This window comes from Hetaerina americana, unplaced genomic scaffold, assembly GCF_022747635.1.
Source record: "Hetaerina americana unplaced genomic scaffold, ioHetAmer1.1.p SCAF_9, whole genome shotgun sequence".
Lineage (NCBI taxonomy): Eukaryota > Metazoa > Arthropoda > Insecta > Odonata > Calopterygidae > Hetaerina > Hetaerina americana.
Genome location: NW_027287538.1, coordinates 72,580,222 through 72,606,664, shown reverse-complemented (window position 1 = coordinate 72,606,664; position 26,443 = coordinate 72,580,222). Strand labels below are relative to the sequence as shown.

Below are 26,443 nucleotides of genomic sequence, written 5' to 3'. Positions count from 1 at the left end.
GACTTCTGATCCGGCTTTCAAAATGTAGACGTCTGCCATTCATTTCATAAAATTAGGGTTATTAATGAAAAACTGGGATGGACAATGATTGGGAGAGAGGCATGATACTGTGGTGAATCATCACTGTTGCTTTTTAGGATATGCATGGAAGAAATCATATGAAATTCATTGGAAGAGTTAGAATTAAAATTTAAAATGCTAGAGCATAAGCAAGGAGCTGATCGAGTGAGGGTTACAGACGTATTGCTGCTGTATACTTAGGTATAACTTACCAAGTTTCAAAACAGAATCAATGCTATTATATGGATGAGGATGGAGTTTGAGGAAATTAAAGGGATTATGGAGATATTTGAAAGCTAAACCAATGAGTGAAGTAAGTTAGCAAAGCTCCCAAGATGGAGGTGAAATTGTGAAGAATCAATAAAGACCAAGGGTTGCTTGAGCAAGCCTGAAAGTAGAAGTCCAATGGTTGTTATGTATTATTAAGAAGAGTCCTGCAGGAAGTGCACATTTTAAGGAATCATCCAAAAAAACCACAACATTATATTCATCTGTTAAACAGGAAAACTAATTTTTTTGTTTTGTCTGACAAGGAACTTTTTAAAATACAAATAGTCATGATCAGTCAACTCAAAACTGTCAGATGGAACAAGCATCTAAATAAACTTAATGGTTGACGAAAGCATGTGGTGACATCTGCAATGAGGCAAACATTACATTTCATTTTGAAAGGGATGAAATGGAAAAGATGGTAGGCAAAGAAAAAGGGTCCGCTAAAGAATAGCGGCATTATGTAGAACTTGCCACATTCCTTCAAACAGTGGGAAAAAGGAGAAAACTACCTGGATGCACATTGAGGAGCAAAATATTCAGCTATGAAGGGGAAGGGACGGCGACCAAATTTCAACAAAATCTGCAAAGGTTTCAAATGCAAATACTCATACTTTGACAGAATGAAAAGATAAGAAAGCATGTTTTCTTTGCATCTAGAGTTTTTATTGTCCACAACTAAAAATAATTCTTAACAAACATTAAATATCCTCCAATTTTACATTTCCAACTTAGATTCATTCATAATATTTTTAATCAATCATTTATTAACAAGAAATTATATACATCAGTTTACTCTAGCCAATTTACAACTCAGGCCGATGATAAATAAGGTAAAGTAATCCATACAATGAATTGACTACTCATATGATATTGATAACAAAACATAATAAAAATGTAAGCACATTTTCAAACTTTACTTCCAGTTTCGCTCATTGTGTGCATACATGACATGCAGATTTTGAATAATCCATCTAGGACACAATGCAAAGGGAAGGTGTTCGCTTTCAACCTGCGACCAATTTCAAAAATAAGAAAAACCAGCACATGTGATGGATGCACAACTCAATAGTAATCCCTGACTTGTCTCTCTCTCTCTCTCTCTGCCTGGAGGCACGACACTCCAGAGGAACCACTCTCGGGAGTTCGCTTGAAGAGTTACCTCCTGGAATCTAACACTCATGCAAGTGCTCGGGGGCAAATGGGACAATTAATGTGAGGCGTGCACCCTAGAAGTGGTGGCACAGGGGATAGAATCACACGGCGGTGCACGATGGGCAGGAGGGGGGGAAAGGGGGAGAGAGGGGGGGGAGGAGGAGGAAGGGTGGACAGTTGTTTCACGAGGGGGGCACACGTGGCAGGGATCCGTCCTGGTGGGGAAGTGGCAGTGGCCGTGGCTCCTGGTGCATTAGTGTACCGTAATCTGCAGCGTGCCTGTATGAGGGAGAGCAAGTTATCACTTAACTTAAAGAGACACTCACAGCTTGGAAATGTTGAAAAACTAGATTAGAGTTACAAGTATCTCACGCTGACAAGCTTTCTTTATATTATCTCTAGGCCAATCCACATCAAAGGTACTTTCTCATTTTAGCCTCTAAAACTATAAAAAACAAATTGCTCTGCATTTTACTTAAAATACTACGATGATAATTTTTCCAAGTATATATCGAGGCCTATCGATCCACGAATTAAATTTACTACCACTCCCATGCATTTACATTGTTTTTAATTCCATAAATATATAAAAAATAAAATTAGCAACATTCCCTTAACTCTATCATCATCATTACACCAGAAGAAGGCACAACACCCGTTATGGCAGCATCAGAACCAAAGCATTAAATTATGGCCCATGGAAATGTGCATCAGATAATATAAATAATTACCCAGAAGTAGGATGCTAAGGGAACTGCTGCATTCAAACATATTAAAAAGATATCTACAATGTAACATGTTATACTCGGTTGATGAATATCTCAACAATATTCCTGATCTTTGAGTCCATACTTTTAGTTTATAACAATGCTCTTAGCCTAGTTTATATTAATGCTCTGTGGTTTTTAATGGATATTGAATTTTGCATTTAATGCATGTTTGTACTACAATTATGCAATTGTTAGCACCATATTTTACATCTCAATCGAAATGTAAATTTGCACCAAAATTTACATCTCATATCAATCATGTACATACACCAACCCCTGGTATTTTTTTAATATGATCTTTGGACAAATAAAATGCATTATTATTACGTAAATCTTCAAATGCTAAATGCTATGCCACTGCTTAAGGATAATGTTTTACAATACATTATACCATTTGTTCCATGAGTACTTTTATTTTACTGATGAGCAGAACTATTGTATTCATGTCTGATACACAGAGCAGAGTAGATAAATATTCTATTCCATCATCAAGGAACTTATTACCTCTGATTGCAGGACATTTCATACTGGCATGACACCAACCATTAGGTATCTAACAGTCTTCAGACACAATCTTGGTGACCACTGGTTCTTTATAAATTAAACCCAAAAAAGAATTTTCAGCCTTTTGTATAGACTCCAGTTACTTGAATAAAAACTTCAATTTATGACAGACCACAACAAATGGGTTATCATCCCCCTGCTTAACGAGTGATCACCTGTTTGATGGAAAATGCACTGATGAAGGTCCATCCATAACCTGGCCGTGCTGTAACATGGGTGGCAGAGTCATTGGAAATGGCATGTTCGGCATGCTGGCATGCATGTGATGAGGAGGTAGGGGTACCTGTGGCATGGCAGTGCCATAGGTCGGTCCAAAAGCAGATGGGTGGGGTGGAATGTAAGGCCTTGCAGTGTCATAGCCACCCTGCAACAAAAAAACAACTTCAGGGGTTGTCCACCATTCACATGTAATGCAAAGCAATTTATTTGCAACAGGACTATATCCCTTAAGTTACTAGCAAATTGGGACACATCACACCAAGATTCCTAAGAATATTTAATACATTTTAACAAACAAAATTTACTGGATCAATTAAACACATGAGAACATGTAAATTAATAGAAATTTCTATCATAGCGATTAGTTTTTATTATATCTCGATACATATATATGTAAGAATATCCAAGAATCAAATTAACATAAATGCAAATAGTGGAATTAAAACTATAATTTAAAGTACACCGCAATTACCACTATAGTTCAATAATGAATTAGAGGGGGATCGAGATGGTGCGGGGGCTAACGTACTGTCTTTCCACCCAGAGGGCCCGGGTTCAAATCCCGGCGGTGTTGAATATTTTTCGGAGGTATCTCGATCCCTACTTGAGGTGCTTTGTGGAGGGCACCTTGAGTGAGTACGCCGTCCGTCGGATGGGACGTTAAGCTGTTGACCCCTTGGCGCCTTTCGTTAAGAGTAGGCTAATGCCGACGCCGGGTTTCTCTCCACCCTTCATCCTTTCCTGTCCATCCCCTATGGCGCAAATGACCTCAGCTGTCGGTCGCCTCCCCTCAATACTACTACTACTATGAATTAGAGGGGATCCAATCTTATGCAATGCTATGACGAATGGCAACCACATTTACTTACAAAAACTGCTTTACTCTGGGTGCACTAGCAAATGATATATGTATCACATATAATAATTTAATTCAGATCACCATCCATTAGGGTTGAAAAGACTTCCATCAACACAAACACATCCTAAAACATGATGCCAAGAAAGCTTAGTATTGCAACTGGGTAAGAGCCATCAGCTCAATTATAGTAAGATAGGAAGGTCAAAGGGGAAACAATACTGCAAGCAAAACTGCTGTATACCATTATTCCAAAAGCCTACGGACCAGTTTCTCCGCTGAGTTGCATTTTTACAAAATTTTCAAGCGTCGGGAAAGTCAAATATGTCCAGACAGATTTCTAGTATAAAAGGAATTAGGCATGTATCATAAATATTAACTATTTATTTAAATTATTTTTTGTTTTCAGAAAACGAGTTCCCATTCCCACTTGCTTTACTTCATGATAGAAAAAAGACAAACGTGATCCACAATCCTAAACATTGTACCTATAATTTTCTTTGAATAAACCTTGCACATAATTTATTTTTTCAGCATTGAACACACGTGTGTCAACCAAATTGCATTTCAACACCAAAGACCATTAGCTGCATGTAATATTCATAAATATTTTAGCAACAACCACCAATCATGAAAGTGAAATATTCCAATGGCTGATGGGAATAATTCGTGTGGAAACACTTGGATTTCGAATTTGATAGTTAGAGGCTATACTTTGTGAAAATTCATGATCATTGAATAAATAAAACTTTTTTTGAGAAAAAATACATCATTTATTCAGTAAACTTTAATTTCCATTAATTATTCATTTTCACAGCCCAGGCTTCAACTCTTTGAGACAAGTCTTTTGTTACTTTCTTTTCCTTTTCCAAAGTGACACTGATAAGAAGTTGTGTATTTCAGGGAGAGCTAGAGGTGCTGCTTTCTGAGAGAAATGATAAGAAGAAATGTGATGCCTCTGCAAATATATAGATCCTATGCAAAGGCTGGGCTCGATCTTCACTTCAAATTGCACACACATCAAATTGAAATCAAGATAATGAAGTTTTACTGAATCATTTTGGATGGAAAATGGATGATAGCTGAATCACCAAATAGATTACATCCAGGAAGAGTGAATGGTTGACGAGAGAGGGAAAGGGGTGGAGCAAGAACCTCCGGCAGGAATGCACCCAAGGAGACCACACAAATGCAGAACATTGATCTTTTAGAGAGTGCACTAGCTGCGCTGGGTTGCTGGATTACCGGCATGGGAGGCGGTGGAGGCTGCGGGTGGTTGGGAGGTGGCGGTTGGTGCACCATCATGGCCGGGTGCACCTGAGGCCGGAACTGGTGCTTGGGGTGCGACGGCTCCCTCATCAGCGTGTGGTATAGATTCAAGGCTTCCACCAAGTCGGCACTCAGCTGCGTGAGGTGCGCATGCTTGCGGTCGACTCGCTCCAGTTCAGCATCAATCAGGGGGCCCATGGCGTTCACCCTCTCTGCAGAGCAGAATCATAAGAGGAAGGGAATTTATGGCATGGGGTTCTGAAGGGGCAACCACAATTCAGGTCCACCAAGGAGAGCTCAATGCCCAAAAATGGGCTGATTGCAATTGACTCTCAAATGTTTCAAACTGATTGCGGAATGCACATAGTTAGTGAAACCCTTGGCATTCAGGAGCGTAATAAGTAATTGAGAAACATAAATATATTTTATTGTATTTCTCATTTGACAAATACAAAATCACAAAGGAAACATTATTGAATTTAGTATTTCCTGTGTGGGTAACTGGAATTCCACCATACAAAATATTTTCTATTTTTGTGAGCAAACAATGAATGATCATAACATCAATTTTGATTAAATGTAAGATTCTACTTATCATAGCTGGCTGAATAAATTACAGTGGAATCTCAATATATTGAGAATTGACAATCCAGACAAAATCACTAGTCATATCAAGTTCTAGCTATTACCAATTTTGAGTTTAATTATCACTTATTAGCTGATTCCCATGACTTCAGGTTATATCCATCTGTGCAGGTATTTTACATCACAGGTATAAGGATATAAACTGGAACAATATTAATTATGATTTATCCTATAATTTATGACTCTGTGTATAAGTCTCATAGCATGCACTGCCCTATTGTAATAATAAATATAATAATATCAATTTTGGAGACTAAAATAGTTTGATGCATGCTCTCCATCCCTCCCCCAGGGGGAGGATGGAGATTCAACATGGAGTAGGTGTAGTGCTGAATAGGAAATTCGGGAGAAGGGTAGCGAATGTTGAGCAGGTTAAATGACAGAGAGTATTATGAGTAGAAATAAGAGCAGACTGCAGTGGTGATCCAGATGCATGGGCCAACTACCAGTCGTGGGGAGGAAGAAGGAGTTAATACAGAAATATAGTACGTAGAAAATTAGATGAAATGATTGCAAATGAGCACAAAAGTGGAGTTCTTGGTAGTGATGTGGGAATTGGACTGTGGAGGTAGGAGAGAGGAGGGAGAGACGTTTGTGAGGTAGGAGAGTACTGTTAGTGGAGGAAAGAATTACTAGAATTTTGCAGGAGAAACAGGTTACTATAATTAAGGATTGGTCCAAAACATCACTGTAGCATAGATAGAGGTCTTTTATAGCATAGGTACACATGGAAAACGACAGAAGATACAGGGAGACATCAGCAAGACTATAATATGGTTAGGCACAGATTTAGGAACAGCATCATCAAATCAGACAGCTCTTGGGAGCAGATGCAGATTTGTGTCGCCATTTGGTATTCGTGAACTGTGGTGTTAACTGTAACAGATTGCAAGAGAAAAATGGGACTGGAACAGTACTAGAAAGATAGGAAACTCAAACAAGGAACAAAGAAAGCAATAAACCAAACAATGCAAGCAAGAAACAATGAGAAAACTAAAGAGCCTAATTGTCGAGGACTTCTAAGGGTGCTTTAAACAGTGGAAAAGAAGGTAGGGGGGCCAGTTCCTTTCCCTGTGCCGGTTATGGTTTCTCAGGAAGATCATTCAGAAGGATCCCAGAAGGTTTTCCAGAAAGCACCAAACTACACCAAATGGTGCAAATGACTGTCGGTCATCTGCTCTGTCTCAGCTGTCTCTCGCCTCCCCTCATAACTAAGATTAACTACTAAATCAGAGAGCAATAGACTCAACCATGGGTATTACCCACTGAATTGAGATTCTCATCATATCATGATTCCACTGTAGCACTTGCAAATGGAAAATGAACTGGCTACTGTGAAAATTACGGCCAACTTCCTCCATTCATTCAGCATTTAGAGCTCAAAAAAATTGACAAACACTGTATGCGCATACTTCCCTTACATTTCAGAATGTAACGACAAATTAAGAACCTTCCTAACCTTCCAATATTCCCAACTCCTCAGGATCTGAGCGCTCTTCACTTGGATCAGCTTCATGGAGAAGATGCAGGAGTCTGTAAGAAAGCAGACGAAAAGAAGTTACACACTGGGCATCACAAAAAATAAAAACATACATTTGTTATTCCCACTTCAGCCTGAAAATATTGGCCACGTTTTCCATGCTATTTCTAAGGCACCATTATTCCCTAGTTTGAGTGGAGTCCAGTGATTTGGGACCTACTTTTAGTCACTGTCAACTGTAGCAAGTCTGAAGATCAAAAAACTGCCAGATCACGTGCATTTGAAACTTTGAGACGATACCATCATCTTTGTGATAATAAAAAAGTTTAGCCAGAGTTCAACCAATTACACCATGGCAAACAATACAGCAGACATTGCAATACATATGAAATGATTATCAGCATTAAATTCATTGAACGGCAATATGAGCACTCTAATGTAATAAGACGTGAACTATACGAATGCATGGTGTGAAAATTCTACACACTATATTATATTATCATTTGGCACTTATATTGTTGCGGGATTAAGAGGGCAATCTGATAGCTAAAAGTTAATGCGATCCTTGAAGTAACAAAGAGGAGAGAATTGGCAAAACATAACTCCACATGCTATATAATCTGCCATTTAAAAATAAAAAACTTCAAAATTCTTATGTTTAAATTAAGCCAACAAAAGTAATATTGCAAACTTTTGAAGACTTTTTGGTTAATTCTATTAACAACAACAAAAAAGATAACTTTTATCATATAGATGATTACAAGGACTTCTTAATAACAACTTTAGTATCGGCAGGATGTAAAATTCTGAGATACCATTTAAATACTGTATCTGAATAAATATAGGTGGAAACATTTCCAATACAGTGGAACCTCACTTAACGAGCACCTCGCACAGTGAGTAATGCACATGATGAGCAAAAATATTACTTCCGAAAATTAAATTGCTTAATGAGCCACTTTTTGCAAAATGAGTGGCAAGGAGAGGGGAATTCCTGGATTCATTGCATGCCTGCCACTGCAATTTGTCTCTAGCACTTGTTCCAACGGCATCTTTGGGTCTATACTAATCACACATTTTTCAAAACTTGGGTTCAAATATATTATTAGAGATTTTTTTTGCAAGTTTAATAATATTATGCGCATAGTTTTCAAATTGACCCCAAAGAAAAATTATTAAGAAGAAAGCCATCAGAGAATAAAAATAACTGTAGAAATGAAAGTAAAATCATTGAAAATCAGGAACAAGATGTGAGTGTAGCTGTTCCATTCCGCACAGCAACAATCAGTTGGCATCAAAGATTGACCTTTTCTTCAAGAACATGGACAAGAGTAAGGAGACAGATGCTTCAAATAGAGTGACAAGAGTATCTACGCAATGGTTATATATTCTCAACGATGTTGAAAGGTTGTTTCTCATATGCATCAACGAAATGCAATTGCAATGCAACACCATTAATGAGAATATAATTTGCGAGAAGGAGAAAGTGATTTTTTCAGACCTTGTTCATAAGATGTCAAGATCATAAATGGCTGAATATATATTTAAGGGGAGCCGTACGTGGTTCAAGATAATAACAAGAAGAACTGTCATCCACGGCATTGTGAGGCATGATGAAGCAGCAAGCTCTGAGTCAAAGGCAGCAGAGAACTCATCAGTAACTTCAAAAAGCTCATAGGTTCTGAGGGTTACCTGCCACAATATGATTTTAATCATGACGAGATGCTTCACTTCGGGAAGAAGATGCTGAAGCAAACCTATACAAGGCCTATTCGAAAAGTATCGTGAATTTTCGGAGGTTATGCATGTTTCATTTTTGATTTTTTTGTGGCATTATGTTGGTACTTATGTATCTCACTTATGCCGTTAATTTCGGCCATTTTGAAAGTTCAGTTCATTGTCGACAGCTGTTTTGCTGGGACGTGTTTTGGCTTGTCTTTGATTTTTGCCTGTTCCAAAAAATGGATTAAAAGAATCAGTATCAAATTTTGTGAGAAAAAGAAAATTACGTACATGGACGCATTCCAAATGTTGACCGTGGTATATGGAGAGGCTACCTTTGACCGAAGCAACGTTTATTGGAGGTACAAAATGTTCTCAAAGGGCCAAGAAGATGTGAATGACAAAGAGCGTACCAGACACCCAAGCACGTCAACGACAGACGAATACATTGAAGAAATGAAGAAAGTAGTGTTGGTCAATCGTCAAATCACCATTAGAGAAGTTGCCGAGGACCTAAACATATTGATTGGCACATGCCATTTGATTTTTATCAACGATTTTGGCATGACACGGGTCGCCGCGATATTCGTACCAGAATTGCTCAATTTTGGGCAAAAACAGCAACGCATTAACATTGCTGATGACTCTGTCCGCAATGACCCAAATTTGCTCCAGAGGGTCATAACTGGTGACGAATCATGGGTTTATGGTTATGAAGTGGAAACTAAAGCTCAAGCACCCCAATGGAAGCTGTAGCACGAACCAAGACCGAAAAAAGCACGCCAATTTCGGCCAAATGTGAAAGCTTAGCTTCAATTGCAGGGGCGTGGTGCACCAGGAGTCCTTGCCACAGGGTAGAACGGTAAATAAGGAATATTACCAGCAATTTGTGTGCAATTTGTGCAAAGCAATCGGCCATAAACGCCCGGATTTGCGGAAGAACAAAAGTTGGCTTTTGCACCATAGCAATGCCCCTGCTCACACATGTTACTTGTGCGCAAATTTTTGGCCAAAAACAACACACTAACGATGCCGCAGCCACCGTATTCCCCAGATCCGGCCCCCAGTGACTTTTTTATGTTCCCGAAACTGAAGAGGCCCATGGAAGGATGACGCTACCCTACGACGGACGAGATAAAGACTGCATCAAAGGAGGAGCTGAACAAGTTCACAGAAAATGATATTTTGAAGTGCTTCGAGGATTGGAAAAAACGTTAGCACGAGTGAATAATATCAAATGGGGATTACTTTGAAGGAGAGAAAATAGATATTCATGAATAAATAAATATTTTTTGAAGAACTTTAAAGTGTCGATACATTTTGAACAGACCTCTTATCTGTGCACGTAACTGTAGAAGAGAATGCATTGCCTGACCCCAAGACAATTAAAGGCCACCTCACACTACTATTTTGCACAAATGTGAGCAATGATTTGAAAATCAAACACCAGCCTCTTTTCCATTCAGAAACTCCACGAGCCCTCAAGAAGTGATTAATCCAAAACAGCAGGCTAAATGAGATTACGTGGTCACAAGAAACTTTTGCATCGCACCATGCATATGAAGCATCGCTCTAATAAGGCAGAGGTGATGCATGCCATAAATTTGTTAAACAATCATTCTGATCCACATTCTTACCAAATTTTGAAGCATAGGTGAAAACAAGGGTCTAGAAAGTCTTCTAGTAGAAATGAATTAGGCACGTATCATAAATTAATTAAAATTTAGATTCTTTGCTTTTAAAAATTCAGTTTGCATTCCATTTGCTTCATTCCACAATAGAAGAAAAGATGAACGTGATCCATGATGCTAAACAATGTATACATAATTATCTTTGAATATACCTTGTACATAATTTATTGAATACACCCTCATAATTTATTTTTTGGCTTGTAACACATTATCGTATTTTACATTAATTTATATGCAAAAATTTGTATTACTAAACGAGTATTTCACTTTCACAAGAAGGATTGTGGAATGGATAATGCTAGTATTATGAGGTTCCACTGCATTTAATAGAAAATTAATGTTCGAAAATTTTACGCTGAACCATTCCACACTTGGCTTCTTAGAGTACATTACACGGTGCATTCTTAGGAAGTTTAGGTGAGAAACACTTGTAATAACATTCTACACCAGCATTAATCACCTTTCAACAAATTATTTCGATATTTCCATAAGCTTATCGTAATCTCCCAGAACTTGATGGAGGCTATGAATGCAATTAGCTGATTCGTTCGTTATCATTGCCCTATGGTAGACAATACTTCAACTAGCCCATGAAATCACCGTCCTGGGGGATGACCACCCTTTTATGGGATCACATCAAAGGCGGAAACATTCCCATCTAACGAGCACAGCCATCCTCCAAAATTTCCTTCCTACAGCCACCTTTTGATTTTAAACCGGGAATATTATTTACCTTCAAAAGCAAGTCTTACGGCATTCTTGTTTGGGAAAATAAAAAAAACGTTAAGTTTTCTGTCACCCTTTTTCCTCACCTCAATGCAATTCCACTTCTGAATGATATCCTACACTAGGAATGTGTTTTCTACGTCACATGTAATGCAAATAAACACACCATGAGTATTCTGCTCTTGTAAACATAATTTTATCTTCATTTCCATCACATGTCATATAGTTAACTATAAACATTTCATGCCATGTTTTTCCAGTTTAGAGACAGATATTGCACAGTTCGTGCTATTGTTCAATTGTTGAAGATCCCTCCGTGCCTGCCATCTCCTTTTATATCGTACTTCAAGCAGGTGAGCATTAAAAAACTGCCGAACAATTTATTCATAAATATTTGTTCAGTTAACACACAGAATTTTAATTCACCCTGTGCTTTGAAGAGATTAAAGCCATATTTACTCATCCATATTTATCAGAAATTCCTACTTTTGATTGCAAAAAACATAACACGAACTGCTATTCTTCAGATTACGTTGCATAACTCCAAGAAAAGAAGATTTGCATCCCTGAGTCTCAAATACAAGCTAATGGGTGATCATTTCATTGAAAGTGACAAAAACATTGGGTAATAATATAACCAGGCAGATAGTACAGAAACAATGTCACTTTAAAAATCTACACGTCTCGCAGTGATGACTGTAAGAGATAAAAGAGTCATGGGGGATGATGCTGCTGGTGTGGCAAACGCCTAATCGCATCACTCTGTGAGTGGGCGTTTGGTGGTGGGGTCATTGGGGGCGGGTAGAGGGGAGGGAGCGCTCACCTGTCAATCTTCTCCTCCTCAATCTCCACCTCAGCCTCTGGCTCCCTCTCCAGCACCCTCACCTTCACTGCCTCCTCAAACTGAACGGACTTCTTTGACTGCTCTGGTCCTGAAAAAAATGGGGAACCAATGGGCACTTGTTTAGATACCTTTGACTTGAAATTATAACCTCTCAACTGCCATTAGATACAGCAATAGAATTATTGTAACTAACTAGTTTGAAAGGAACCCCACCAATTGACCTTGGAGGACAACTGGTAGAACAATGAACCATAATACATGCATAAGATACTAAAAATTACGGTTCGTACAAACATTTTACCCAATTGGATTCTTTCCAAGAAACTGGAAGAGATGTCACTACAGTAACTTTTAACGGAGTCACCCGCTAATATGCATTTCAATGTAACAATTTCAGAGTGTAAAAATCATTTGCCTTGACCGGGATTCAGAGCCAGATCCCTCGATGCCTGGCCACGTCGTCTGCAAATGAGTTCACCTTTGTCAAATAGCGTGTTTACTTTACAATAATTTAAAATTAAATAAATAATTGAGGAATCTAGACCTGTCATATATGTAAAAAAATGCCCAAATGTCAGGAGCAGTCCATTAGTGTTGCACCTTAATTGAAGCACTCTGTCGAGTTCTATCATTCATAAGGGCATCCGTTAACTGCAGCTCTTTTGTCTTAAATTTTTAAATCAATTTTGTATTTATTATAACATAATTTTCCTGCTTCCCTTGATTAATTGCTCAATTGATTCTTTGCTGGCCCTTGGGTTTGAATCCCGATCAAGGGTAATGAGTTTTACACTCCGAAATTGATGCATTTAATTGGATTCTTTCGTTTGGCCACCCAGAAAAGGGAAAAATAAGGGTATCATGATACTATATGCATTTCAAAATATAAAACAAAAGCATTCTAAATAATTGATTGCCACCTGACATGGATAGCAAGCAGCAACCCTCAAGGGACCCTAGGAAAAAATATTAAACTGCACCCATGTTGTTCCCATGGCCAAGAGTAATGTGGTCGTTGTCATCCCTCCAATTAACGGACGAGGGAAAATTGCATTTCCTTTACTTTGGTCAAAGTTTGAGATAGAGGCATCATTGATCTCCACAAAATAACTGGAAATATATGTGGTTTCCATGTTGTGAGACAGGAACATTCCTAAGGACATCTTCAGGTATGATTTGAGTGAAACTCAAATCCCCAAGGGCCAGCAAAGAATCGTTTGAACTAAAAAAAAAAACAAAAGGTTCCTCAAATATTTATTAAATTTTAAATTATTTTAAAGCAAATACACTATTCAACAAAGGTCAACGCATTGCCAGACGATCGATGGGCCCCAGTGAAAAGGCATCATCTCTTCTACTACTCCGGTTCATATAGGCCAGCAAATCACATTCAACCAACTAACAATTTTTTCCAACCTATTTGGATGATTAGCATAATTATGAGTTGCGGGAACGGCAAATACCCAATCACATGACATTAATTTAAACTTTGCGAATGTTTTTAGGGGGGTGAATAGAATGAATATTTGGATGTGAGCTGATGCAGGAAAATCAAATAACTTGTTAGCAATAAAAGGGAGATGTTTACCCAAGATAATATGCCACTCTTAAATTAAAAGAGGAAACAAGAGTATCTTCCAAAGAGAATCTTATAAATCCAATAGTTTAAATGATCAGCTGCTGATCTCCCCTCAAGAAGTTTACAACACCTAAATTCCAAGAAACTGCGGGAGATGCCACAACAGTAACTTTTAATGGAGTCATCTGCTGATATGTATATCAACGCAACAATTTCAGGGTGTAAAAATCATTTCTTTAGACCAGGATTCAAACCTGGATCCGTAAATGTCCGGCCGAGTGCTTTAGCCAGTTAAGCTATCGAGGCATTCTCTTAAACTCTGAAATTTTTGGGGGCTTTACTTTGGGGGCCCGTACCTGTAGAAAGTTTTACGTATTTTTTTTACCATCAATGTATTGGCTAATGCAGATAGAAGGCGATTTTGCATTAAATACGAGGGTCATCCGGAAAGTAGTACCCGTTCGTGCCGCATGAAGTGCTGACGACGCAAGTAGCCGCTGGACGAGGTCAGATAGCTTCAGTGGCTTGTCTGCCTTCTCTGAGCCAAGTTGCGTGACGCTAGCATTGCCTGTGTTGTTTCTGTGATTGTTTACAATGTTTAAAAATATTGAGAACGCCGCCAGTTGTGAAGTGAGGGCAGTGATTAAATTCCTCAATGCAAGAAACGTTCGCCCATGTGATATTCATCGCCAATTAAAGGAGGTGTATGGAGACAATGTAATGGACGAGTCGTCTGTTCGGCGGTGGTGTCGCAACTTCAACATGGGGAGGGGGAACACACACGACGATGAGCGTTCGGGGAGACCGTCTGTCATTACAGACCAACTGGTGAGCTCAGTTGACGAATTCGTGAGGAACGATCGGCGCGTCACAATTGATGACATCTGTGAGCATTTTCCCAATGTTTCTCGAACAATTGTTCATGAAATTGTTAAACACCATCTGCATTATGCAAAAATTTGTGCAAGATGGGTCCCTCGCGTATCTCAATGAGCTGGCGGCGAAGGACTATGCAGCAGGAATACAGAAACTTGTCACACGTTATGACAAATGCCTTAATTTGCTTGGAGATTATGTTGAGAAGTAGTTTAAAGTATCCTCTTTCAAATAAATTTTTTTATGTTTGTTAATATTTACTTTTGTCTTTTTATTTCACGAACGGGTACTACTTTCCGGATGACCCTCGTATAATTTTACAAATATTACACGAAAACATTCACAAGGCAGTAGGCAATTTTTATATGTGCATTTACAAAGTAAAAAATCGAAGTTAAAAAAAATATTATAAATTTTTAAGTGTTTCCATCGATAGATAGATTTCTCATGAAAATCCAAGATGTGATGCATTAACCCAAGTGAACAATGCACCTCATTTGCACAATCACACTAAAGTAACCACTGAGATAAGCTGTGGAAAATATTTAATTATATTATTACAATGTGACAAAGCATTCTATGGCAATTATGCAAATTCATAGACGTTTATGACAAATCAGTATTAATAAGGATCCTGGTTTATACCCTCATCCATATCTATGATGAAAAGTAGCCACAGGAATAGCTATATTAACTATCCTTAAAGTCATATGAATTAGATTACAAAAATGCCATAATTAATAATGTGAACTTATCCATAGTGAGTGATATTGAAAACATCAAAAATTTTCTCTACATCAAGATTCCACTATATGCAAGGATAATACAATATGGTAGGGATCAGTAAAAGGGAGTCAGTTCCCTGGGGGTCCCACCTCTGATTGTGTTTACCCTGAATGAGGAAACAACAAGTGTGGGCATGGACACCATCTCCATTAAGGGTATAAAGGATATTTAGCTGTGTCTATTCCAGTAATGGCCACTCTTTAGCTGGTAATCTCAAGATTTCAGAATACAATGATATCCAACAACCACAGGACACTGAAAATGCCACGAGTGACTTCAAATGCACTTCAGCAGGATAATTGAAAATGTATCAGAGAAGTACTCACCACCTATCCCAGCAGGTTCCGTGAGATCCCTAGTGACAAAATTAGCTGGAAAGAGCCCTTCACCCCTCTGATTGGAGCCACGCCACCAATTCGGATCAGAATCATCCAACACGGTGACTGAAAAAAATTAGAACAATACAGAACACCATTAGCCATGGATCATTAATATGCAGAGATGATTCACATTCACAGTTGACAATTCAAGAATCAAGCACAAAAATACATTCCAAAAATTATCATAAGAAGTGTTAGGATTACTATTCCAGGAGCATTAATTTTAATATAAATTTTTTTTCTAAAATTAAAAATTATAGTTTAATGCATATATTAACTAGTGGAGCATAAATTTGTAGGTCCAAAAAAAATGTACATTGATTTTCTCCCTCTGATGTGGATGGCTGCAGTGGGGTGATTTGTGGCCGGATAGGAAGTCTTAGGAAAGCAATGCGACCCACATCCATTGTCTGTGGGCCATTACAGTGTGCTGATCACTACAAAACCCGACCCCTGTTCGAGGGTCACGTCACAAATTCACGATGCCACGTTCCAGGATGCAATGATAAGCGATAAAATTTTGTGTTTAACTCGGGAAATCGGGTTAGGGAGATACAGCATTGTCCTGACGTATTGTTTTCCGCTGGCACAAGATGTCCCGGGAGGGTAGAGAGGTCCTTGACACACCCTAGTGTTCGAGTGGCTGTAAGTTTGTTTTATTTTTTATTAATTTTGCCTTTTTGTGGGTGATTGAGATATGTGTGGGTCACTTTGTTTGACCTCCCACCCTTTACAAACCTAGTGCCAATCAAGTTTACGGTCTCGGCTATATCGTTTTCATTGCTTCACGACCATAGGTATGTTCATTTTATATTTACACACTACATGTGGCATAAAATGGCGGGAATTTCAAATTGAATTTTGTCCAGCCCCACTCACCACACCCTGTATAAAATATGAAGTAATGAATTATACATCACTGTCCACCCACAGACTCAGCAATGCTAGAACAAGGTTAGGAATATGTTCCCAACATATCACATAACATTGAAACAAGAAGCAAAGCATTCAGGAGTTGATTGTGAAATAGCCCTTTGCAAAGTGGATGATGGGGACAAACTCTAAACCACTCAAGAGATCAACTATCTTATCTCAGACTTCTCCAAAAATCAATTTCAATACTCTCCAAAGCTTCAGATCATCACACCAATTGAGATATCAATCTCTAAAGACAACTTGGTTGTGCAAAAGGCAGCCAAAGGAAATGCAGTGGTGACCATGGATGAAAAAAATTTACATAGAAAAATTGACATAATTCTGACAAACCAACAGCACCAGTGAACTCCCCAAGAGATGACCCCCAAGCCCAAATTCTAAGGAGGATGAGTGAGTGAGTGAGCAAGCAGTCAATCTCCTCCTGGTGATCAGCGATACATAGCCCAAGGGAAGAGTTCACACTAACTGAAATGAATCCCCTTGTACCATGGATTTTCAGTCTCCAAAAAATCCACAAACCTCTCATACCCTTAATGTGTAGCAATAATTGTGTCAGCCCTGAAACATCTATGTGCAAACATAGATTGAAAACCCTATTGTTTAATCTTTCAAAGTTCCCTTTACATACAGAATCAAGAACCAAAGTGAGCTGCCACATAGCCTATCCAAGAGATTATCACAGCTTAAGTGCAGCCTCATCTTTAGATGGGGTCATTTGTTGACCAAGGCAGCAGAATTATTTGATCCAGCCCTCATCAAGACAGGCACCCGATGATTCGTTTGACAAGTGAATTGCTTTTCCTTGTAAAAGGATGCCTCAACCAAAATTTCTTCGTACTCATTTAAAACTATTATAAACACTTTAAAGGCCTGGACAGCAATCAAAGATAAGGAAGAAGTTGACTGGGTATACAATCAACTAGAGCAAATATTTGTGGGTGTTCTTGGGAGAAAACATTTGAAGTGAAGGGGCATTGGAATGCAATGGCTGGCAAAGAGAGAGATTGTGATGAGGTGCGGGACTATGGTTAGGGACAAGAAATGACTGTCGGGAGAAAGAAATAGAGTTCTACCGGAAACAAGGATTTATCATAAAGAATACACAGTTTAAACAGCATTAAAGGCATAAATATATTTGAAAAATGCCCAGGAATTCAGGAAGATCTCAGTTGGACTTATTATGGTTAGGCATACATTTAGGAACAGCATGCTTAATTTACTGAACATCTGGGACCGGACATCAAGGAATCCAGGTTCGAATTCCAGTCAAGGTGAATGATTTTTACATTCTGAAATTGTTGCATTGAAGTAAACACAAATAAAATAAATTAACTGAGGTGGGAAAGAAAGAGAGCAAAAGAAGGTGGTGGAAGCTGCAAAGCGAGGATATGGAAAATTAACAAATAAAACAGCTTGGATATCATCGCAAATTTTGGTAAACTGTAGGTTGTCAATACAAAACAATATCATGGACATCAAAAGCAAATGTGCAAATGATTTTCACAGCAAATGTTTGGACTGATTCAAGAGGGAATTGACCGATTCTGTGCAGAAATTTGTCACCATGAATGAGACATGGGCCCATCACTACATGCCAGCCACAAAACAGCAGTCGAAGCAGTGGGTGAAGCCAGTGGTTCAGTGCCAAAGAAAGCAAAGTCGATCACATCTGCCAGAAAAGTCATGGCCAGTGTGTTTTGAGATGCGAAAGGGATCCTGTTTATTAATTACCATGAAAAAGGCAGAATAGTTAGAGTCAAATATTACTCCAACCTTAATATTACTCCAACTCTAATAAATGTTCAGTGGTAAATTTCTTTAAAAGATCAACAGGATTTGCTTACAAATTAGCTGGAGGTGACCTAGCAGTAGTTGATACGGTGAAATACCTAGGTGTCACATTCACAAAAGACTTAACTTGGGGGACTCACATACGTAAAGTCTGCGGTCAAGCATATAAAAAATTGGGATTCATTAGACGCATTGTCGGCAAAGGTGACTCGAAGGTCAAGGAACGTTGTTACCACGCTCTTGTAAGGCCTCATTTAGAATACGCATGCAGCGTGTGGGATCCGAGTGAAAAAGGTCTCATTCGGGAAATTGAGAAGGTTCAACGCCGGGCAGCCCGTTTTGTAAAAAATTCCTACGATAAAACGCAAAGCGTCACCGAAATGCTCATGGATTTGGGGTGGGAATCATTGGCTGAGAGACGATTCAATGCAAGATTGAAATTATTAAATAAATTTAGATCTGCATGTTTCAGCACCGAGGTCTCGCAAATTATTCGTACTCCTACATACATTGGTCGCTTGGATCATGCATATAAAATTCGGGAAATAGATGCCAGAACTAGCCGACTCAAGGACTCCTTCTTCCCACGGACAATACGGGATAGCAACTGCAGGGTTATAGATAGCAAAAATTCCACTTGCCACCCTCAGCGTCTAAAAAATAATTAGTTGTATTTAAATGCATGCTCTCCCACTAACCTTATGTGTTTTGCTATAATAACCCATTCTTTCCGAATGACCTCATTCGTGTTCCGTTCATCTGTTTTTAAGTTTCCCTTTCAATCCCTCGTCCCTCTCCGCGGGGGCAAATTCCTGCTACCTGCAACGTTGGGTCGCATTCCCTGCCAATTAGAGACTCTTTGGGGGTAGAGTGTTTCGTGGTGCATTTTCATGTGGTAGTGATGTTTCAATTTCTTGCTTGTTGTGTCCTGGCTTCCGTGTTGTAGAATGTCTTTCGTGCTGCATCATGGGGAGCAGTTTTTTAGTTGTTTTGCGGTATATGTGTTTGCATGAGTATTGGATGAAGGGATTTTTGCATGAGTGTGTGCGCTGCTGTGGGTGTAATTTTCCGTGTTGTTTTTTTGCATGTGGTATTTTTCTTTTTTACGGTTGGTGACCTAACACCCCCCGCCACACGCCCTTGCGGCGGCTTGCGGGGTATTATGTAGATGTAGATGTAGATGCAACCTTCTCGACCAGCTAGATGCCAAAATTTGCGAGATGAGGCCTGGCTTGAAGAAGAAAAAACTTGCTTTCCTGCTCAAAAAGGTACGTCAGCAATGGCAAAACTAGAGGATTTGGGGTACAATTTGCTCGGACATCCCCCCTTTTCTCCTGATATAGCACCCTCAGATTTCCATCTGTTCCAAAAGTTGAACAAATTTGTTTCTAGGAAGCGCTTCACATCCAATGAACAAGTTGAGAGGGCCGTAAATAGATATTTTCACAGCCTTCCAGAATCTCACTTTCAGGAAGGAATACTGATATTGGAGAAACGCTGGACCAACTGTGTTGAAGTCAAGGGAGATTATGTAGAAAAATAAATTCATTTTTTAACTGAAAATGGCAGTGTTTCATTGCCAGCCCGAGAACTTTTCACCTTGCCCTCATATTGGGAAAAAATTGGGTGGAGTTCAAATTGGCAATTTTCCACAAAATAATTATCTTGTGGACAATTACCAATTAATCATGATATTCCACCATATCATGCCTGAAACGTCTCTTTTTTTTTAAATATTCGCCTACAAATTCAAAATATCTTCAGTAACTTTCACGTCCAAGGAAAGAATACACCGCATTATCAGAAGCACCATTGTCACCTTCCAGTTAATTTCTCGATAAAAATAAATTCCTGATAATAATTTGACACAAAAATCTGATATGGAGTTTCTAATGTAAGACGGTATGAACATACTATTATCTGATCTGCAAAATCACACTTTTTGCTTACCTATTTCTCCCGCCACAAAAGTCAGCTCATTGTCCTCAGCTGCTTCGAAGTCATAAAGGGCACGAACCCTTATGGGTGAGGAAGTACTAGGCAATGTGGGCGAAGACCGTCCCGGTGTAACAGCCGATGGATAGATGCCCCTTGGAGGCGATGATGACACAACAGCCTGGGAGGGGCGGGACTCCTTCAGAGATAACTCAATGGCTATAAAGGGAACAAAATCATCATGAGCAACCTCCAAAAGACAAAATATACCCAGGCAAAAAGTTTATACACTGATATTAATACCCTTTACAAACCTTACAACTTCAATATCAATTCAATCTCATAACTTCAACCATTGGGAGTGGGTTCGATAATGCACATGGTTACATGACGTTGTGTATTTTATGCGACGAACAAAAACAACAGAAATAATTGATAGGAAATGCCAACTGGATGATTGGAGTGCCAAATCCACATCCTTGCCATTTTTTGTTCTCATGAAATTTGTTTGGTCACCCACAAAAAGAAGTCAAGACACGTTTCTTTTCTTACAAGTTCCTATTCTTTAATTTAAGTCCTACAGATGACAAAAAATCCAGAGAATGTCATTCCCCAAGCAAGCTAATATTGCATGTATACTTAGAAAGAGCAAAGGTTGACAGTGATCAAGGGAACATTTTACAGGGTCAGCAATGAACGCTGATTGGATAATTACATCTTGGTTGCGAGTTCTTAGCACAGATTGATGCACAGGAAAGCAGCAAGCTGTGGGGAAAGTTCTTCCCTGGGAGTGAACAGGGGACAGGGGTCATTTGGCTGGTCAACAGTTACTCTCACCCATTGTTAACCTGCATAGTTACTCTCACCAACAGTTACCCTGCACCTCTACGGAAAAGAATCACCCAAGCCAAACGAGGGCCTCCGTGAACATACCACAAAATTTCAACCAACCTCTAACACTGCATGCTTACATGGTCAATTGTTCACAATGCCATCATAAATAAACCATAAACACAGTAATAAACCCGAAGGTTGGTTTGGTAGGTGATGGTAGAGTTCACCCAGTACTAAGCCCGACAGCGTGTGAAATTCACACATCAGGGTAGGGGGGCCAGCTCCTTTCCCTGTGCCGGTTATGGTTTCCCAGGAAGATCTGGTACCCAAAAAAGAACACAGCTTGGGTTGAGATGGTGCCTAGAGAAGCTTAACCGGGAATTGAGTCCGGGCCCTCCGGTTCAGTAGTCCAACGCTCTACCCCTGGACTACCACGACCATGCTACCAAATTTAATGATAACGCAATAAAGAAAAACTAGGGGCAGATTTTAGCAGGTAGCTACATTTTAGCAGTGTTGCCCCAATGCAATATTGGGAAGTCACCTAGCTTGCTAACACATACCCATAATATTTTTTTATATTACAATCATTTTGATCTTGGGCGGGCAAAATATTCAATAAAATAAATAACTAATTCATAAATTATTTTATGAGTGCTCAAATATAAATTGGAGTAAATACAAAAATTATATTTTGCAAAATGTTAAGTTATTATTAGACCTTAATTATTTTGAAATTGCATTGCATTCCTATATTTATAATTTGTTAATGAATGTCCAATCGTTTGAAGAGCAAAGCTAACAAATAACACACAAATTGACAGGGCTACATTTTTCATCCAAATTGCCACCGGCCATGATTAATGTCAGCCATAAATAATTAATGAAGCCATGGGCCCTTGCTTCCCCTTACTTCCAGTGGGAGCCTCGTGTGATACGGAAGATACATAGTGAGGATCTTGATGTTAGGAGTAATGCCCAAGGCACAGTTTATTATATTGATCGAATTGAGCTCTTATGGCTAACAGTATTGAATAAATGAAATGACTCCAATAGCCTTAAACAGATTAAAACTAACTACGGCAATTGGAGTCATTTCATTTAATCAATACAGTTTTTGCCCTCTAAGATTAGAAATATTAAATTAATCAGTAATAGTGAGGCTATATGCAGTGCACACACAGTGGTCATCATTCATTATTATAAGGGACTCAATATTTGCACAAGAATGAAAATCGTAAAATCGCAACTTTGGTTCATTGCCAACCACACACATTTTCCAGTTTAAAAACTTTAAAATAAAAATTATTTTGAGAAAAAAATAATAATATGGGTTTTCAAAATTATCAATGGAAGTTCAGCTCGTGTCCAGCCTGGGAAGATGCCACAGCACACCTACCTCTGGCAAGGTCATCCTCTTCCTTACGACTAGTGCTGGCATCTGAATCGGTACTTCTCGGTGGTGCCTTACTCGTTGACTCCTGCAAGTGGTAAACACCAAAGAGATTACTTAACCCGAACTAGGAGGAAAAATTGTTGTGCAATGACACACGTGCAGAAAATTTGGCAAGACTTACTGTTGCAGTTCGATCGACAGTGGGAAATTCGAGGCCCTCGTGGCGCAGGCGGGAGTACAGTGATGGAATGAGGTTCAGCTGTGGGTCACTGCGGAACTCTCCCTCAGCCCAGCTGCGCAAAAGTTTGCGCAGGCCTTCCGAAACTCGTGGCACAGGGCGCCACTTGTTGATAAGGCGACGGAACTCCCCTTCGAAATCCCTTGATGCTACTTCAAGGTGAAACGTACGGCCACAGTTGTTAACACAAGCATCCAAAAGCTATGTTAAAGAGCAAAAAAAATAAATTAAATGGGAAGAATGGAAAGCGTAACAGTAATCAAACCTTATACGTTACAACACATTACATAAACTGAAAATAACATGGCAACATATGTGATTGCTAAACCTAGCTGTAAGTTCATACAAACTGATTGAACACATTAACATGTTATTACATGTTACAATTACATATGTAATTTTACAGTGAAATAAATAAGTACAGGTGTAGTTTTTTCAGACAAAACCTAAGATAGACAGCAGAGAAGGTAACTGGTGCTTAGTACAGGCAATGATTTACAATTTTAAATATTTAAATCTAAAGATACAAGCTGAAATTATAATAGAATCATTGATCTGGGAGTATTTATGACAATTTCATTACTTAAATGTCACCAATAAACTACAATAACTGATACGGTACAGAATCTTACATGTGAGTACAAGACTTGAGCAAAAGTGCACGCAGAGATTACGGACAAACTTAGGTTTCGACATCCTAGCGTCTAACTGGGATGATACATCCTTGGTGCAACCTATAGTAACACATGATTCCTGGACATCTTCAATAATACACGGAAAGAAAGTGCAAATAGCCTTAATCAAACATAATAGGACTTGGTATTAGATGTCTTCGAAACTATTCTCCTTGAAAAATGACTTGACTTCGCTTCACTGAATCATGAACTTCCAGACATTATGTTTATATTACAATGCAAATCACAAGAAATAGACTCATCGTGTGAATTTGAAGAGAAGTGTGAATTTGAAGGCAGAACAATGAAAACATCAAGTGATTCAAAATGTTAGAATCTAAAACTAATTTGGTTTGAAGCACTAAATGAACAGCGGCGGCTTTTGGTGACAGTAGTGCCGAACCGCCTTTTTTTTATTCCGTACCTGAAGTGTATGTAGTACACAATAAACGAAATTTACAAAAATCAAAATCATTGTGACCATTACGGAGGCCAACTGCTTGAAACTAAATAACTCAAAACATGCAACATTTATAACACCTCTAAGCAATAATTAAGATGGAATTCTATTTAAATAGAATAAGGCTCAAATAAAAAATGAAATAAATAGCAAAATTGACAACGGAATGATAACAGGTTCAAATTTCGCCTTCAAAGTAACCCACCGTAATTGCTTGCATAACAATGTGAGGGTCCTGATGATTCAAACGTTTCACAATAGAACGAAGGCAGTCCTTGGGGCCGGTTGGTGAAGCCCCCACTTTATCGCAGATGTCCATTATCATACCCCATTCTTCTTTGGTATTTTTCTCATCTGTAGCTTTCTCTAAAACATACAGAATACATGCACTAAATATATCTCATACAAAGAATATTCATGACATCATAAATATAACCATGAATTTGGATTTTTCAGCAAATTTTGACATGACAGAAAATCGGTGTATCGCGTAATTACTGGATGCACCTCAAAACTTATTAAAAACTAAAATTTTACAGTATTGTGACCCAGAAACTGAAGTTACTGGGTCATGAGATGAGTACAGTATGTCTCTCACACAAAGACTTACGTTGAACCACTACTTCATATTAAGAGAACAATGCACGACTGAAGTTTGTAAGAGAGAAAAATTAAATATATTCAGGTCCAAACTTATACCGAGTTACTATGAGCTGCTACATTCTGGCGATAGTTTTCCAAGAGTTACATCTATTTATGCAAGACATGCTTAAAAAGCATAACAATCATATGACAGCAGTTGCGTAAATCAAAAAGAAAAATGCCAATGAAGAATACATTAAGACCCTAATTTACTATGAATAAATAGCCATACTAACCAACATCTCCATCAAATGGAGAAGAAGTTGAAAATAACCCCATGTTCCTCTAATAAACTCTTACTTCTGCTTACGATGTAGACGATGTTTTAAAATATTTGTAAGAGAATCCCATAAGAACGAAGGCACACTTTATTGTTTAGTAAGTATCCACGACAAATAGTAGATTTCAGAGAAAATATTTCCAAATGCTACAACATTTGGGAGCCAGTGGCTAAAATTTTGTCACCGTTGTGTTTAATTTCATTATCTCCATGAATCAGATGTTTTTGAGTCCGTCTGACGAGTGATTCACACTGAACGACTCAACGTTGAATTAAGCTACCCATGAACAAAAAACGAATTTCTCCTTGGAAATGCCTAGAGCCAAAGGTTTGTGGTCACTATCACCTCTTTAATTACATGAAAAGCTTAACAAACCTATAATCCCTATACCTAAAAAATTCTTACGTCATGAATTAACTATTGTGACGGCCAATGATACGCTCCCTCGTTTTCAACTGTTTAAACCAACCTAGATTCGTATCAGGGCACACCATTTACCATAACAATGAAATAAGATGCTTCAACGAGTCCCGCAAAAGTAGCGCTGCACTCGCTCGGGCCTGTTGGTTTATTTGATTATTTAGATAATGGATTCTAAATTTATGTAATTTTAATATCTTAGCCTAGGAATTGCCCCCTTACTTAACAGGATGTCTTTAAACTCTTAGACTTTCGTGCTGTCAATTTTAATATTTAGTAGGGTGATGAAGAATTCCAATGCAGATACTGCTTTCGTAAGCAGCAAAGAGTTGTAGGAGGGGTAGAGAAAAGTATCCCATCCTAAGACGTTAGAATACCGATTAGAATAATAATGAAATTACTCTTGAAATTGCTGAGTTATGATACATTGCATCATTGATTAGATTTAGTCAGAAGGCATCTCTAAATTGGCGTACATTTCCATTAAAAATTCTCAGGTTGCTCTCCTAGAAGAAAAATTTTTTATCCAGAACCCTGTACAATTCAAAAAGATACCAAAATTCCCAGCATCCTGAGGAAACTAAATCTGGGGATGGCACACCCAGAGGAAACAGTTTTTTGGGAAAAACACAATGTCCTGTGTCAACTGCATTACAAGACGTTTCTTGTATGAATATGACTACCATTATCCCATTCCCCCATCCCATTATCATCCTTCTCAACTAGTTAGGGGTAGGAGAGACAACATTTAGAGTATTGACTCTCATTAATATACATGGTACGTGTACTGAAAATGATAACTGGAATTTTTACTACCTGCCAAATTCAATAATGAATTATGTTCAGTGAGGAACTTGTGATCTTTGAGTCATCATTACGGTGTGGTTTACCTGATAGGGCAATCTTCCCAGTATTTCACATGTAGATACTATAACACCCAGTCC

The 26,443-nt window shown here is 38.5% G+C and overlaps 1 protein-coding gene across 1 annotated transcript; it reads right to left on the bottom strand.

Annotated features, from left to right (window-relative positions):
* Positions 1-980: 980 nt before the first annotated feature.
* Positions 981-25,515, bottom strand: Stam (signal transducing adaptor molecule). Its single transcript, XM_071598082.1, has 11 exons — positions 25,035-25,515; positions 24,362-24,522; positions 22,966-23,223; positions 22,788-22,869; positions 20,570-20,773; positions 15,839-15,955; positions 12,251-12,359; positions 7,268-7,341; positions 5,140-5,375; positions 2,975-3,183; positions 981-1,764 (listed from the first exon to the last, which is right to left on the bottom strand). Exons 1-11 carry the CDS (start codon positions 25,075-25,077, stop codon positions 1,668-1,670), a joined length of 1,590 nt encoding a protein of 529 aa, XP_071454183.1. The 5' UTR covers positions 25,078-25,515; the 3' UTR covers positions 981-1,667.
* Positions 25,516-26,443: the final 928 nt, after the last annotated feature.